The sequence below is a fragment of the Dendrobates tinctorius genome, unplaced genomic scaffold (assembly GCF_039654945.1).
Source record: "Dendrobates tinctorius isolate UK_male_01 unplaced genomic scaffold, ASM3965494v1 ptg000106l, whole genome shotgun sequence".
In the NCBI taxonomy this organism is placed as follows: Eukaryota; Metazoa; Chordata; class Amphibia; order Anura; family Dendrobatidae; genus Dendrobates; species Dendrobates tinctorius.
In genome coordinates this window covers 415,951-430,370 of record NW_027361774.1, presented here as the reverse complement: position 1 = coordinate 430,370, position 14,420 = coordinate 415,951, and the positions used below count along the sequence as shown (strand labels likewise).

General features: G+C 43.2%; 2 protein-coding genes across 3 annotated transcripts in view; both read left to right on the top strand.

Moving 5' to 3' along the window:
• Window positions 1-5,767, top strand: part of LOC141100527 (uncharacterized) — a 59,636-nt gene extending 53,869 nt beyond the window's left edge. The window contains 1 exon segment of the mRNA XM_073589090.1: window positions 1,014-5,767. Coding sequence (XP_073445191.1) covers window positions 1,014-3,431 — 2,418 coding nt within the window. The 3' untranslated portion in view covers window positions 3,432-5,767.
• Window positions 1-14,420, top strand: part of LOC141100549 (uncharacterized) — a 40,268-nt gene that overhangs the window by 5,145 nt on the left and 20,703 nt on the right. Inside the window, exon 2 of one of the 2 annotated variants that reach the window (XM_073589111.1) lies at window positions 12,927-13,084. The gene's annotated coding sequence lies outside the window, so the exon portion shown is untranslated. Of the gene's footprint in view, window positions 1-12,923; window positions 13,085-14,420 lie in introns of both variants that reach the window. The other variant, XM_073589110.1, reaches the window with a different exon arrangement.

Here is a 14,420-nt window from a genome sequence, read left to right as displayed (position 1 = left end):
CTTGTGCCTACCTGGATGACATCGCCATCTACAGAGTGACATGGGATGAGCATCTAAATCTCCTAGAGACAGTATTGGACAGGATCCACAAGGCCGGTATCACGTGGGTAAAGCAGAGGTTCAGTATTTAGGACATTGGGTGGGAAGTGGGAAACAGCGACCAGAACCAGCCAAGATTGAGGCCATAGCCAAATGGCCCACCCCACGCACTAAAACCTATGTCATGATGTTTCTAGGGACCGCCGGGTATTATAGGAAATTTGTCCCCAATTGCAGCAGCGTAGCCAAGCCCCTCACTGATCTGACCCATAAGAACCTCCCCCGCCAGGTAACCTGGACCCCCGAGTGTGAGGAAGCCTTCCGCCAGCTAAAGGACGCCCTCACAAATACCCCGGTATTGGCCACACCCGATCCAACTAAACGTTTCCTTGTTCACACAGACGCTTCTATGTTTGGATTGGGGGCAGTGCTGAGCCAAGTCAGGCCGGACGGTCAAGACCACCCGGTAGCTTACCTGAGTCGGAGACTGTTGCCCCGCGAAGTAAGCTATGCGGCCATCGAGAAGGAGTGCCTAACAGTAGTATGGGCACTCAAGAAGTTACAACCATATTTGTATGGACAACAGTTTTCCCTCCTAACGGACCCCTAGTGTGGCTTAATCGGGTCTCTGGAGACAACGCCAGATTGTTGCTGTGGAGTTTAGCCCTACAATCTCTAGACTTCACCATCCACTACAGACCCGGCAAACAAAATGGTAATGCCGATGGACTAAGTCGACAAACGGAACTTGTACCAACCCCATAGACTTTGGTCATCCCCAAGCCGATCCGTTAAGGATCAGACAGTGTATGCCGATCGCGTCGCTGAAAAGGGGGAGCCGCGTTACAGAACTCCCCAGCACACCGAATAGGAGATGCCATTTTTATGGACAGTTTAAGTAGAAATGTTCAAAAGCATAAAACTCAAGGATATTTTATTAAAAAAAAATTGTTTTTTTTATCTTAGCAGATGACTGTACCAGGAGATCAGAGGGACAGCTGACATCTTCAATTTTTAAATCTGATGATCTTGAGATCCTACAAGATACAACTGAAGTGATTGCTGTTACTCCAGATATATCATCATCCATTCACAGCAAAGATCTGTCATCTGATCCTATGAAACAGGTCCCATCTTCTGAATCATTACTGACTACTAAGGAAAATCGAAGTCACAAAAGAGGCATTGAAAAACAAACTGCTCCTAAAACAAAGAAGCGTTTTTCCTGTTCAGAATGTGGGAAATGTTTTGCACACAAATCACTGCTTGTTACTCACCATAGAACTCACACAGGGGAGAAGCCTTTTTCTTGTTCAGAATGTGGGAAATACTTTAAATGGAAATCACAATTGGTTAATCACCATAGAACTCACACAGGGGAGAAGCCTTTTTCCTGTTCAGAATGTGGGAAATGTTTTATCAATAAATCAGAATTGGTTAGGCACCAAAGAACTCACACAGGGGAGAAGCCTTTTTCCTGTTCAGAATGTGGGAAATGTTTTAGCCAGAAAGCGATTCTTGTTAGACATCAGAGCAGTCACACGGGGGAGAAGCCTTTTTCCTGTTCAGAATGTGGGAAATGTTTTATCAATAAATCAGAATTGGTTAGGCACCAAAGAACTCACACAGGGGAGAAGCCTTTTTCCTGTTCAGAATGTGGGAAATGTTTTATCAATAAATCAGAATTGGTTAGGCACCAAAAAACTCACACAGGGGAGAAGCCTTTTTCCTGTTCAGAATGTGGGAAATGTTTTAACAAGAAAGAGAATCTTATTAGTCACAAGAGAACTCACACAGGGGAAAAGCCTTTTTCCTGTTCAGAATGTGGGAAATGTTTTAACCGAAAATCACAATTGGTTAATCACCATGGAACTCACACAGGGGAGAAGCCTTTTTCCTGTTCAGAATGTGGGAAATGTTTTAACCAAAAATCACAATTGGTTAATCATCATAGAACTCACACGGGGGAGAAGCCTTTTTCCTGTTCAGAATGTGGAAAATGTTTTAACAAGAAAGAGCATCTTATTAGTCACCAGAGAACTCACACAGGGGAGAAGCCTTTTTCCTGTTCAGAATGTGGGAAATGTTTTAACAATAAATCAGATTGTGTTAAGCACCAGAGAATCCACACAGGGGAGAAGCCTTTTTCCTGTTCAGAATGTGGGAAATGTTTTAACCAGAAATCACAATTGGTTAATCACCATGGAACTCACACAGGGGAAAAGCCTTTTTCCTGTTCAGAATGTGGGAAATGTTTTAACCGAAAATCACAATTGGTTAATCACCATGGAACTCACACAGGGGAGAAGCCTTTTTCATGTTCAGAATGTGGGAAATGTTTTAACCAAAAATCACAATTGGTTAATCATCATAGAACTCACACGGGGGAGAAGCCTTTTTCCTGTACAGAATGTGGGAAATGTTTTAACAAGAAAGAGCATCTTATTTGTCACCAGAGAACTCACACAGGGGAGAAGCCTTTTTCCTGTTCAGAATGTGGAAAATGTTTTAACAATAAATCAGATTGTGTTAAGCACCAGAGAATCCACACAGGGGAGAAGCCTTTTTCCTGTTCAGAATGTGGGAAATGGTTTAACAATAAATCAGATTGTGTTAAGCACCAGAGAATCCACACAGGAGAGAAGCCTTTTTCCTGTTCAGAATGTGGGAAATGTTTTAACCAGAAATCACAATTGGTTAATCACCATGGAGCTCACACAGGGGAAAAGCCTTTTTCCTGTTCAGAATGTGGGAAATGTTTTAACCAAAAATCACAATTGGTTAATCATCATAGAACTCACACGGGGGAGAAGCCTTTTTCCTGTACAGAATGTGGGAAATGTTTTAACAAGAAAGAGCATCTTATTTGTCACCAGAGAACTCACACAGGGGAGAAGCCTTTTTCCTGTTCAGAATGTGGGAAATGTTTTAACCAGAAATCACAATTGGTTAACTATCATAGAACTCACACGGGGGAGAAGCCTTTTTCCTGTTCAGAATGTGGGAAATGTTTTAACAAGAAAGAGCATCTTATTAGTCACCATAGAACTCACACAGGAGTGAAGCCTTTTTCCTGTTCAGAATGTGGGAAATGTTTTAACCGGAAATCACAATTGGTTAATCACCAGAGAATTCACACAGGGGAGAAGCCTTTTTCCTGTTGAGAATGTGGGAAATATTTTGTCAACAAATCAGAATTAGTTAGGCACCAAAGAACTCGCATGGGGGAGAAACCTTTTCCATATTCAGAATGTGGGAAATATTTTAACCGGAAAGCGCTTCTTGTTAGACATCAGAGCAGTCATACAGAGGAGAAGCCTTTTCCTTTTCTTAATGTGGGAAATATTTTACTTGGAAATCAACTGTTAATAAACATCAGAGGTGTCACTTAGGGGAGAAGCCTTTTTTATGTTCTTAGTGTTGGAATAGTTTTAGCGAAAATTGAATCTTCTTAAATGGGTTGTCTCTTGTTTGGTTGTCTAGTTTGGTATTGTAACTGCTGTTACTGTATATATTTGCATATAAGCCGAGATTTTCAGCCCATTTTTTGGGGCTGAAAGTCCCCCTCTCGGCTTATACATGAGTCATATACGCCAGGGGGTCAGCGGAGAAGGGGGAGCGGGTGGTGTCAGATCATACTGACCCCCCTGGCGTGTCTCTGCAGCCCCCCTGCTTGTCCCACGCTCTCAGGCGCCTTCCATCAGCGGTCACGTGGTACCGCTCATTAAAGTCATGAATATGCACATATTCATGACTTTAATGAGCGGTACCACGTGACCGCTGAAGGCAGTCATGGGAGAACGGGGCTGCAGAGACCACGCCACAAGGGAGTAAGTATATGCTACATTCACCTGTCCCCGTTCCAACGCTGCTTGACGCTGTCAGCCGAGTCCTCTGTCAGTGACGTTCAGGCAGCAGAGGGCGTGATGTCATAGCTATTGCGCTCCCTCTGCTGCCTCAACGCCACTGACAGAGTACTCGGCAGACAGCAGCGAGCAGCATTGGAACGGGGACAGGTGAACATCTCAGGTGCCGGGTCCTGAGCCAGCGGTGACACCGGCACATGTTCCCCATAGTTTGCCAGTGTCCCTGCGTGCTCAGCACACCAGCACCTGGCCCCCAGCGACGAGAGGTGAGTATGTCTTTTTTTTATTTGCAGCAGCGGCAGCATATGGGGCCTATTCTATGGAGCATCTTATGGGGCAGCATATGGGGACATAATCTATGGAGCATCTTATGGGGCAGCATATGGGGCATATTCTATGGAGCATCTTATGGGGCGTATTCTATGGAGCATCTTATTGGGCAGCATATGGGGCATAATCTATAAAGCATCTTATGGGGCATAATCTATGGAGCAGCATATTGGGCCACAACCTTTATGTAGCATCTTATGGGGCCATAACCTTTATAGAGCAGCATATGGGGCATAATCTATGGGGCATTTTATGGGGCCATAACTTTTATGGAGCAGCATATGGGGCATATTATTCTATGGAGCATCTTATGGGGCCTTTATTAACCTTTTTGCAGCATTATATGGGGCGTATTTTGTATGGAGCATCATGAACTGGATGGAGCATTATATGGGGCTCCTGATTCAATATGGATATTCAAAAACATTTAGCCTACTAATGTCTCAATTAATTTTACTTTTATTGGTTTCTATTTTTATTTTTGAAATTTACCAGTAGCTACTGCATTTTCCACCCTAGGCTTATACGTGAGTCAATAAGTTTTCCCACTTTTTTGTGGCAAAACTAGGGGGTCAGCTTACACTTGGGTCGGCTTATACACAAGTATATACGGTAAATAGAATTGCAGACAAATTGTCCTAGACTAAACTCAGTTTTCAGACGGTCCAATATGTACCACTCAGGGAAAACTTGTCCATCTATCATCATCTTAGTGGTGCGCATGCGTGGTTCGGATCCTAGCTGGAGAGGTAGAAGGCGTTCCTTAGTGCTCTTAGGTGAGGTCCGCGTCATCTTAATTGATGACGCGGCATCACGGATCACGTGATCGCCGGATACCTCCCCTGTTTGAGAGCAGGGACGGTAAACTGACGCATGCGCCGTAATGATCTGAAATGATGATTGGGCGTTTAGCCCTGGGTGATATCGAAGAATTTGGACATGCGCTGTAGGCATTCCTCCAATCATGATAGAGATCTTGACTATTTAAACTAGCACACCCCCATCATGACCGCGCCTCCCGAAGAAGCGGTAGCGAAACACGCGTCGGGGCAGAGGAATGCCCGGGGGATTCCACACACCATTAGGTATGCTTATTTTAGGACACTGTGCTTAAGGCTGGTGCTCGATTGGGGAGGATAGTATGCTGTTACATTAGTACTAATTGTGGCATGTCGGTTTGGCAGCCTTATACATGTGTTTATAAGATCAGCGTCTAATCCTCTTTTTAGTGCACTAAGTGGCGGTCAAGAGGGCTTAAAAGGTAGCTTTCTGAGTATTGCACTGAAGTCCATAGTAATTATAGCCGCTTTAGCCTTAGGCTGTTACAAATCTATATGATTGCTTGCATTGCACCATATTGGTCTAGGAGCATATGTTAATATCATTAATATTGAATTATGGTGGTTTTTGTGGATAAACCTATTGCTTCTGTTAGTTCCTCATTTTAGATGTACCTTCCCTTTTTCATTAATGTATTAATATATATTTTTAATATGTTGTTTAATAAATAATAAAACAATTCTTATACCATATTTTGGAGTCAAAAATAATTTTTTGGAGTATCCAATTGTGTGAATAATTTCAAAATTAAGTGTTGAGTTGATTTCTGGTTGGTCAAGAAAGCAGACTTTTCTTTGTGTAAGCCGGTAATATTGACTTTTATTGTGCGCTTATCCTTGATCACTAGTGATCTTTGCTGATATGCTAATTATGCATTGTGTTATGGAGCTAGTTTGTTGACTTCTAAAGCAGAGGGAAAAACTATGCAAATAGTTTAAATAATCAAGTAATGCTATAATAATCTCATCTCCATTCTTACCCTTTATGTAAATACTGAATGAGGGACACTTGTTAAGACTAAAAATAGGTTACATGCCTCTGTATAAAGAGACTGAGAGAGAAACAGCCAGAGAGATTCTGCCAAGACATCTATACATCTCAAAAGGACCAGAGACAGGACAGCAGCCATTTTACATCATGGCTCCATTACGAGGGACACGGATTTATCATTCTATAGGAAACAACCTAGGGGTTTTCAGCCTTGGTTGGAAGAATACAGATCTGCTCCATTGATCATCGCTAAACCATAGATAAGTTTGGAGAAGCCAGGTTGTCATCCTCGGATCAACTGGCCTTTTACCTTGTATGGACTGTCATCTTCCTACGCTTGTCATTACCTCCTCTCTGTGCGTGCCACAGGTGGGGTAGCGACCCTGGGAGCGAATCAGCGGAAGGATAAGACTCTGTAATGTGCACTCTGTTGGGTATTTTGCTGGGACTGTTCTATGTGTTATCTGCCTGTTTTGTGGTTCAATAAAGCATTGCCACACTGTTTTACCCTCACCGTGTGTTGTCTGAGTAGCGTTCAGTGGGATGATCCCTGATCCATGTGGTTTCGGCCAGAGGACTGGGGCGCCCGCTGACCACCCCATGTCTCCACAGGCATGCTTCTATAGTCTCAATTGGAGGCTAGAAGCTGCTATAACCCGATCAGCGCTGCTACATACATGCAATGATCAGATCACCTGTATGTAGCAGAGTTGCTCACTTGCTATGAGCGCTGACCACTTATGGCCCATCATGAGCGAGAAAAGCGGCAGGGCCCACATCAAAGGAAGTAGACCGACATCAGCGTACATTTACACCCGATGTCAGAAAGGGGTTAAAGGGGATTGTTTTTACAGAGACAGAAGAGGTAATTAATCATGTATACATACAGATAATTACAGAAATACACAACTTATAATGTTAAATAGTATAGAGTTAAGACAAGAAAATATAATTTGTGTAAATCGTGTAGATATAAAAATTCAGGCAAATGTCAAATGTTCAAAACCACAGCAAAAAGGCAGAGATGCTGACCTGCCCAGACCTCCAAACAAATGCACTATCAGGGTGAGTGAGCCCATATAGTTAGGATGGGGGCAACACAGGTGCAAGAATACCGATGAGACAACCGTTCACAAACTACCAATGTATGGAGGGACGGATGCTTGGTATATTAATGCACAATGAAGACTTGTATGTGGCGCTGTTCACACAATGGTAATGCACAGCAACCTTACATTTATCATTGTTAAACCGCATCTGCCACCTTTTGGCCCAGATTTCCAACCTATCCAGATCCATCTGTAGCAGAATACTATCTTCTCTTGTATTGACTGCTTTACATAGTTTTGTATCATCTGCAAATATCGATATTTTACTGTGTAAACCTTCTACCAGATCGTTAATAAATATGTTGATTAGCATAGGTCCCAACACCGACCCCTGCGGTACCCCACTGGTCACAGCGACCCAGTTAGAGAATATACCATTTATAACCACCCTCTGCTTTCTATCACTAAGCCAGTTACACATTTACACACATTCTCCCCCAGACCCAGCATTCTCATTTTGTGTACCAACCTCTTGTGTGGCACGGTATCAAACGCTTTGGAAAATCAAGATATACCACGTCCAGCCTATAGCTTACTTCATAAAAACTGATTAGATTGGTTTGACAGGAGCGATTCCTCATAAACCCATGCTGATGTGGAGTTAAACAGTTATTCTCATTGAGATAATCCAGAATAACATCCCTCAGAAACCCCTCAAATATTTTACCAACAGTGGAGGTTAGACTTACTGGCCTATAATTTCCTGGTTCACGTTTAGAGCCCTTATGTTGATTGCGCATGTGAAAGTTCATACATGTAGTAGCCAAATTATTGCACTTTTTACCTCGGCTCAATGTTTTTTGCAAAGTTGGCAGATTACGTGAGTTGGCTCATAATTTGCAGTGCCCTTGCCACCTCTGTGAACTGCAGACCCGCAGACGCTGCTGGTCAGAGGCACAGTTGTGGCTGAGGATGCATCGCTCGTCGTGGCTGCCTCACTACGTGTCTGCAACATACAGCGCAACCTAACCACCTCTTCTTCCTCCTCAGATGACCTATTCACCCGTGTCACTATGTGTCTGTGACATACAGCGCAACCTAACCTCCTCTTTTTCCTCCTCAGATGACCTACTCACCTGTGTATCTCTTTGTTCACACCAACTGGGATCTAACACCTTATCATCATCATCATCATCATCCTCTGTGTTATCACATTCCTCGCCAGTGGAGTCACCCTCCTCCTCTTCTTGCCCTGACAGCACAGTACAGTCCACATGAACCTCAGATATGAGTCTCATCAGGACCATGCCCCCCTGGGGTTAACATCTGCTGATGAGGGTCAGGATGCTGTTCGGACCCTATTTTGCCCTGCCCCGGATCCAGCTAAAAAAATTTTGGGCATCGGTGCAGATTTCCTTCCTCTTGACTCTGCGAAGCTTTTGAGTACACTTCTGATGAAAACTGCATAGAATGTGTAAACAGCTCTTCATACTCACCCATCTGTGGTTCCGTACAGGCAGTTGGATAGTTGGGATGCGGGGGGAAGCAAGGGGAAATTTGGTGCCACATCTGTGCACTGTACTGGGTGTGATTTAGGAGGAAGAGGAGGAGAGGCCAATTGAATCTACACTTGCCATCCACTCGAGTACATGCTCTTTCTGGGTATCATCGTTAAGGCATACTGCTGGACGACTGCCAAAGAAAGGTAGTGGTGTAGCCTGTCCATTAACATGTTATCAGTTGTCTTTGAATAGGATGTGATGTTGCTTCACTAGTGCTTTCACAAACATTACCAGCTACCCGACGTACACCGTGAACACCAAGTCTAATTCCCCTTCCATCACGGTTTCCCTTTTTCGCAGTCATGTTGCTCAGATAGTGTAGGAGCACAGTATTAGCAACAAAAAATTAGATTTTAAACTCTGCACCACCTCTGCAAATAGCTAAACACCGTAATCCAGGCCAGGTAGCCCCTGCCACCTCTGTGAACTGCTGACCCGCGGCTGCTGGTCAGGGGTACAGTTGTGGCTGAGGATGCATCGCTCGTCGTGGCTGCCTCACTTCGTGTCTGTGACGTACAGCGCAACCTAACCTCCTCTTCTTTACGGCATGCATTGCACTTCTGTCACAGTCCTCACAGGTAACATGAGACTGTCTGTGATCATCCTGGAGCCGATCATTGGCTGAGCCTTTGCCATTCTGGCTATTCTTCCTTCCATTTGAATGGTCGTCTTCCGTTTTCTTCCATGTCTCTCTGGTTTGGCTTTCCATGGTAAAGGATTGGAGATCATTTTAGCTGAACAGCCGATCATTGTCTGCACTTCTTTATAAGTTTTACCATCTCCAATCAACTTTTTAATCAAAGTACTCTGTTCTTTTGAACAATGTCTCGAACGACCCATATTTCTCAGGCTTTCAAGGAGAAATGCATGTACAACATGTCCTGGCCTCACCCTTAGATAAGGGTCATCGGATTCCCACCTGTCTCTTCACAGAATGATTGCCCTCACTGATTGATCTCCACACAGCTATTATTGTGATCATCATTCTAATACACAGACTCAAAAACCCGCAGATCATGAATTCGGAGTCTGGTGGTTTTCTTAGAATAACAATTTTAAGTGTGCCGTGAAAATGCATTTATTCAGACTGGCCTACCGCCTCAACACATTAACCTAATCTATCCCTGTGTGGCACAGCCAAAAGTTTTACCATAACCAGGTTTCCCGCATCATGTTCCCACATGCTTTATGCATCCATTATCCCTCTGCATCCGTACTGTTACCCACTTAACATTATGGCTGGTCCATACAATCAGGGCAACTGTTACCACCCACCTTTCGTGTCTCCCTTTTTCCTCATAGACTGTAACCTTGCGAGCAGGGCCCTCACTCCTCTTGGTATTTGTTATAATCTATGTGATTATTGCTATGCTTTAATGTCTATTGTCTGTACAAATCCCCTCTGAAATGTAAAGTGCTGCGGAATGTCGGCGCTATAGAAATAAAATTTATTATTATTATTACTGCACCAACTGGTAAATTGTGTGACACGTAATTTAATTTATACCAAAAACAGGGATTAATCGGGTTAGTCATACTGGACTGCTGTTATACTGAACCCTACTGTAGCTAGTGTAACACAAGAGATGGTCGCCAGCGTCTGAGCAAACTGAACAGTGGCAAATCCTCTGGCCCAGATGGCATTCACCCATGGATATTGAGGGAATTGAGCTCAGTATTTGACAGTCCTACTGTATCTCATCTTCTTAGACTCACTTGTACTTGCATTTTCACTTTTTACATTATCCTTATTTTTTTCATTCATTTTTTTCACATTTTATTTTTTTCTCCTCATTATTTCTCCCTTTGTCCTGACACCCTTTCACACAGTGTCGGTATTCGTTCATCTACATATTAATTGCAAATATTTCCACAAGTCCTTACCATAATGTATGTGCACATTAATAACTTTTATTCACCGACTCTGGCACTCAGCACTTTGTACAATTTTATTTACATATAATCCTATTGATTGGCGCCTGGTAACAGCTTTCATTCTGTTCCCTCCCCATTCCTTCAAGTCTGTTTTTTTCTTATGATGCGATTCCATGCCTTTTATGCCAGAACAATGTCCTTATACATGGCTGTTTCCAGCTGAATTCTTAAAAATTATGTGATGAACAGCCCACCGCTGCCACCAATATGTGATGAACAGCAAGCAGGAGGCACGCCGTTGCCACCAAATTGTGACGAACGGCGCGGCCGGTGCCACCAAAACGTCACGATCCCACCACTGGCACCAGCAGGTCAGCGGACGGAGGGACGTGACACACTGCCGACACACGGCTATCACAGGCACAGTGGGGGCTTATCTTAGTTATCCCACCACCGGCACCACGTGACAAAAATGCAGCAAGCTAATCTTGCTCTAACAATTTACCGCAGGGGGGTATTTTGGATGCCCCACCACTGCTAACAACCTTCCAAGAACTGTGGGGATTTATGTATATCCCACTTTCTCAGTTACACTTCGGAACTCGCAGCTCTCCAGCGTCCTCCTTACCCTCAGGTCAGTCAGGGAACTGCACCTAGGATAATTAGTCGCTGGACGGGCTGCTTGTGCACGGGCCACTGGACTACTGCAGTAAGGGAATTATCAATGCTGTGGCTGCAGCCCCTCATTCAGCATGTAAGACCCGTCTGTACTGCCAGCTAGCCTAGCCAGCCGTGCACACCACACTGCCACCAGCCACGCTTTACTTAATCAAAGAGTTAATTAAGAGGGTCCGCGGCAAACCCCAAATTAGTAGCGAATATCTAAAAAAGGCGCATAGTTCGTTTCTTAGAGCATGGAGGAAAACTAATAGAATTTTATCATTTATTCCCGAAAGGGCAGTAATTATACAGATAAAAGTTGCTATAAAGTTGAGACATTAAATATGTACAATACAAATATAAAACAAAGGGATTAAATGGCAGAAAGTAACACTCACATGTGTTCAGTCGATATCAGGCAGACCATGTGGGGGGAGAAGGAGGAGCCACACGTCTCCACTCATCTGGGGGTTCTTGTCAGCACGGACTCTGTAGCTCCAACTGACTGGAATTTGCTAGGGAATACCTATAGACTAGGGTCTGTGACCTCATGAAATGGGCGGTCTGGAGAGGTCCAACCTCCCTCTCTCCAAGTTATGATTTGGCTGCAAAACTTAGAATAACTATAAACGAGAAAAACCCGTACCAACACACATAGGGCATCACTGTTTGTGATTTACCAAATAGAATCCGAAGACACCAAGCATGCCATACTTAAGACACTCCGTTTGGGAGCAATCCATATCTCAGGTTCTGGAGAGGTTATAACTGTCAAAATTAGGAATTAGTAAGCTGGCCTTGTGCCCTTCGCAGAAATGTGGGTTTTATATCTCTGCTGCGTATGGTTTCCGCAATATGAATTGTTTTAATACTTCCCATAGCTGCATTCAAGCCCCTGGTTTTAAACAAAGGAACATCTTTTCCACTTAGCTGCTGCAGGGAGGGGGGATGGAGGGACTTTGAGAGGAAATGGACAGTATCATGTTTAAGATGCAAGCGGAGAGCACACACACAGCCAGCTGCTAAGAAGTGAGAAACCAAAAAGGAGGGGGGCTGCAGCTGTGTGACAAAGGGATTTTCTAGAATGTTCCAGAAACATAGACATTTTACATTACAAATTATATGATTATATTTATCACTATTAGTCATTTAGGACAACAATGGATCATTCAGAGATCCACAATGAACTTCTCGAGTGAGTTTTTCTGCAGAATGTGCACAACGTTTTTTGTTTTACATTGACTATAATGGTACTGTACAACGCAGGAGAATCGGCTGCGGATCCGCAGGGCCAAATCTGCTGCGGATCCGCAGTAGAATCCACAACGTGTTCACAGACCCTTACAATAAGATGCTTCAGATTGAAGATAGAGGAGGGAGGGGTTTGGGTGTGTTTTGGAGTGGGTGTGCTAGGTGCTGGCTTAGAGGCCAGTGCAATGCATCATGGAACTTGTAGTATTAGAGCACAGTAAGTCGGGAGAAAGAAAGTTGTCGATTTACCCCATGAGAGCTGGAGCCAGCACTGAAAATGTGCTGCGAGAGGATGATAATAGATAATATTGCTAAAATAAACACAGTGGGTTTTTAGTGGCACATAATAGCAAGATATATGAAAAACAAAGTTACAGTAGTGGGCAACTTCTTTAAGTAGAAATGTTCAAAAATATAAAACTCAATGATATTTTATTAAAGAAAATTGTTTTTTATCTTAGCAGATAACTGTACCAGGAGATTGGAGGGACAGCTGACATCTTCAATTTGTAAATCTGATGATCTTGAGATCTCACAGGATACAACTGAAGTGAATGCCATTAGTCCAGATATCTCATCATCCATTCACAGCAAAGATCTGTCATCTGATCCTATGAAACAGGTCCCGTCTTCTGATTCATTACTGACTACTAAGGAAAATCAAAGTCACAAAAGAGGCATTAAAAAACAAACTGCTCCTAAAGGAAAGAAGCATTTTTCCTGTTCAGAATGTTGGAAATGTTTTGCACACAAATCACTGCTTGTTACTCACCATAGAACTCACACAGGGGAGAAGCCTTTTTCTTGTTCAGAATGTGGGAAATGTTTTAGCAATAAATCAAATTGCATTAAGCACCAGAGAACTCACACAGGGGAGAAGCCTTTTTCCTGTTCAGAATGTGGGAAATGTTTTGCACGTAAATCACATTTTGTTACTCATCATAGAACTCACACAGGGGAGAAGCCTTTTTCCTGTTCAGAATGTGGGAAATGTTTTGCACGTAAATCACAATTTGTTAATCACCATAGAACTCACACAGGGGAGAAGCCTTTTTCCTGTTCAGAATGTGGGAAATGTTTTAACCAGAAAGGGGATCTTGTTAAGCACCAAAGAACTCACACAGGGGAGAAGCCTTTTTCATGTTCAGAATGTGGGAAATATTTTAGCCTGAAAGTCAATCTTGTTAAGCACCAAAGAACTCACACAGGAGAGAAGCCTTTTTGATGTTCAGAATGTGTGAAACGTTTTACTCAGAATTCAAGTCTTGTTACACATGAGAGAATTCACACAGCAGTGAAGCCATATTCATGTTCAGAATGTAGGAAATGTTTTAAATGGCTCTTGAACGCCATCAAAGAACGCACACAGGGCAGAAGCCTTTTTTCCTGTTCAGAATGTGGGAAATGTTTTAACCGGAAAGTGATTCTTGTTAGACATCAGAGACCTCACACAGAGGAGAAGCCATTTTCATTTTTTTAATGTGGGAAATATTTTACTTGGAAATCAACTGTTAATAAACATCAGAGACGTCACATAGGGGAGAAGCCTTTTTTATGTTCATAATAACATAGTAACATAGTTTTGAAGGCTGAAGGAAGACCTTATGTCCATCTAGTTCAGCCTATTTTTAGTGCAGCTGTTCTGCATTGTTGATCCTGGGGAAGGCAAAAAACCCACAGAGTAGAAGCCAATTTTCTCCATAGGGAAAAAAATTCCTTCCCCTAAGCTGGGTCAACTATCTACCTATAATATTCTGTTATTCGTAACCTTCTATACTGTTATTCACAAGAAAAGCGTCCATTCCTTTCTTAAATTCATTCAGTGAGTTGGCCATCACTACTTCCTCAGGAAGAGAATTCCAGAGCCTCACTGCTCTTACCGTGAAGAACCCTCTTCTATGCTGGTGCAGAAATTGTCTTTCCTCCAAACGAAGAGAATGCCCCCGTGTTCTTGTCAC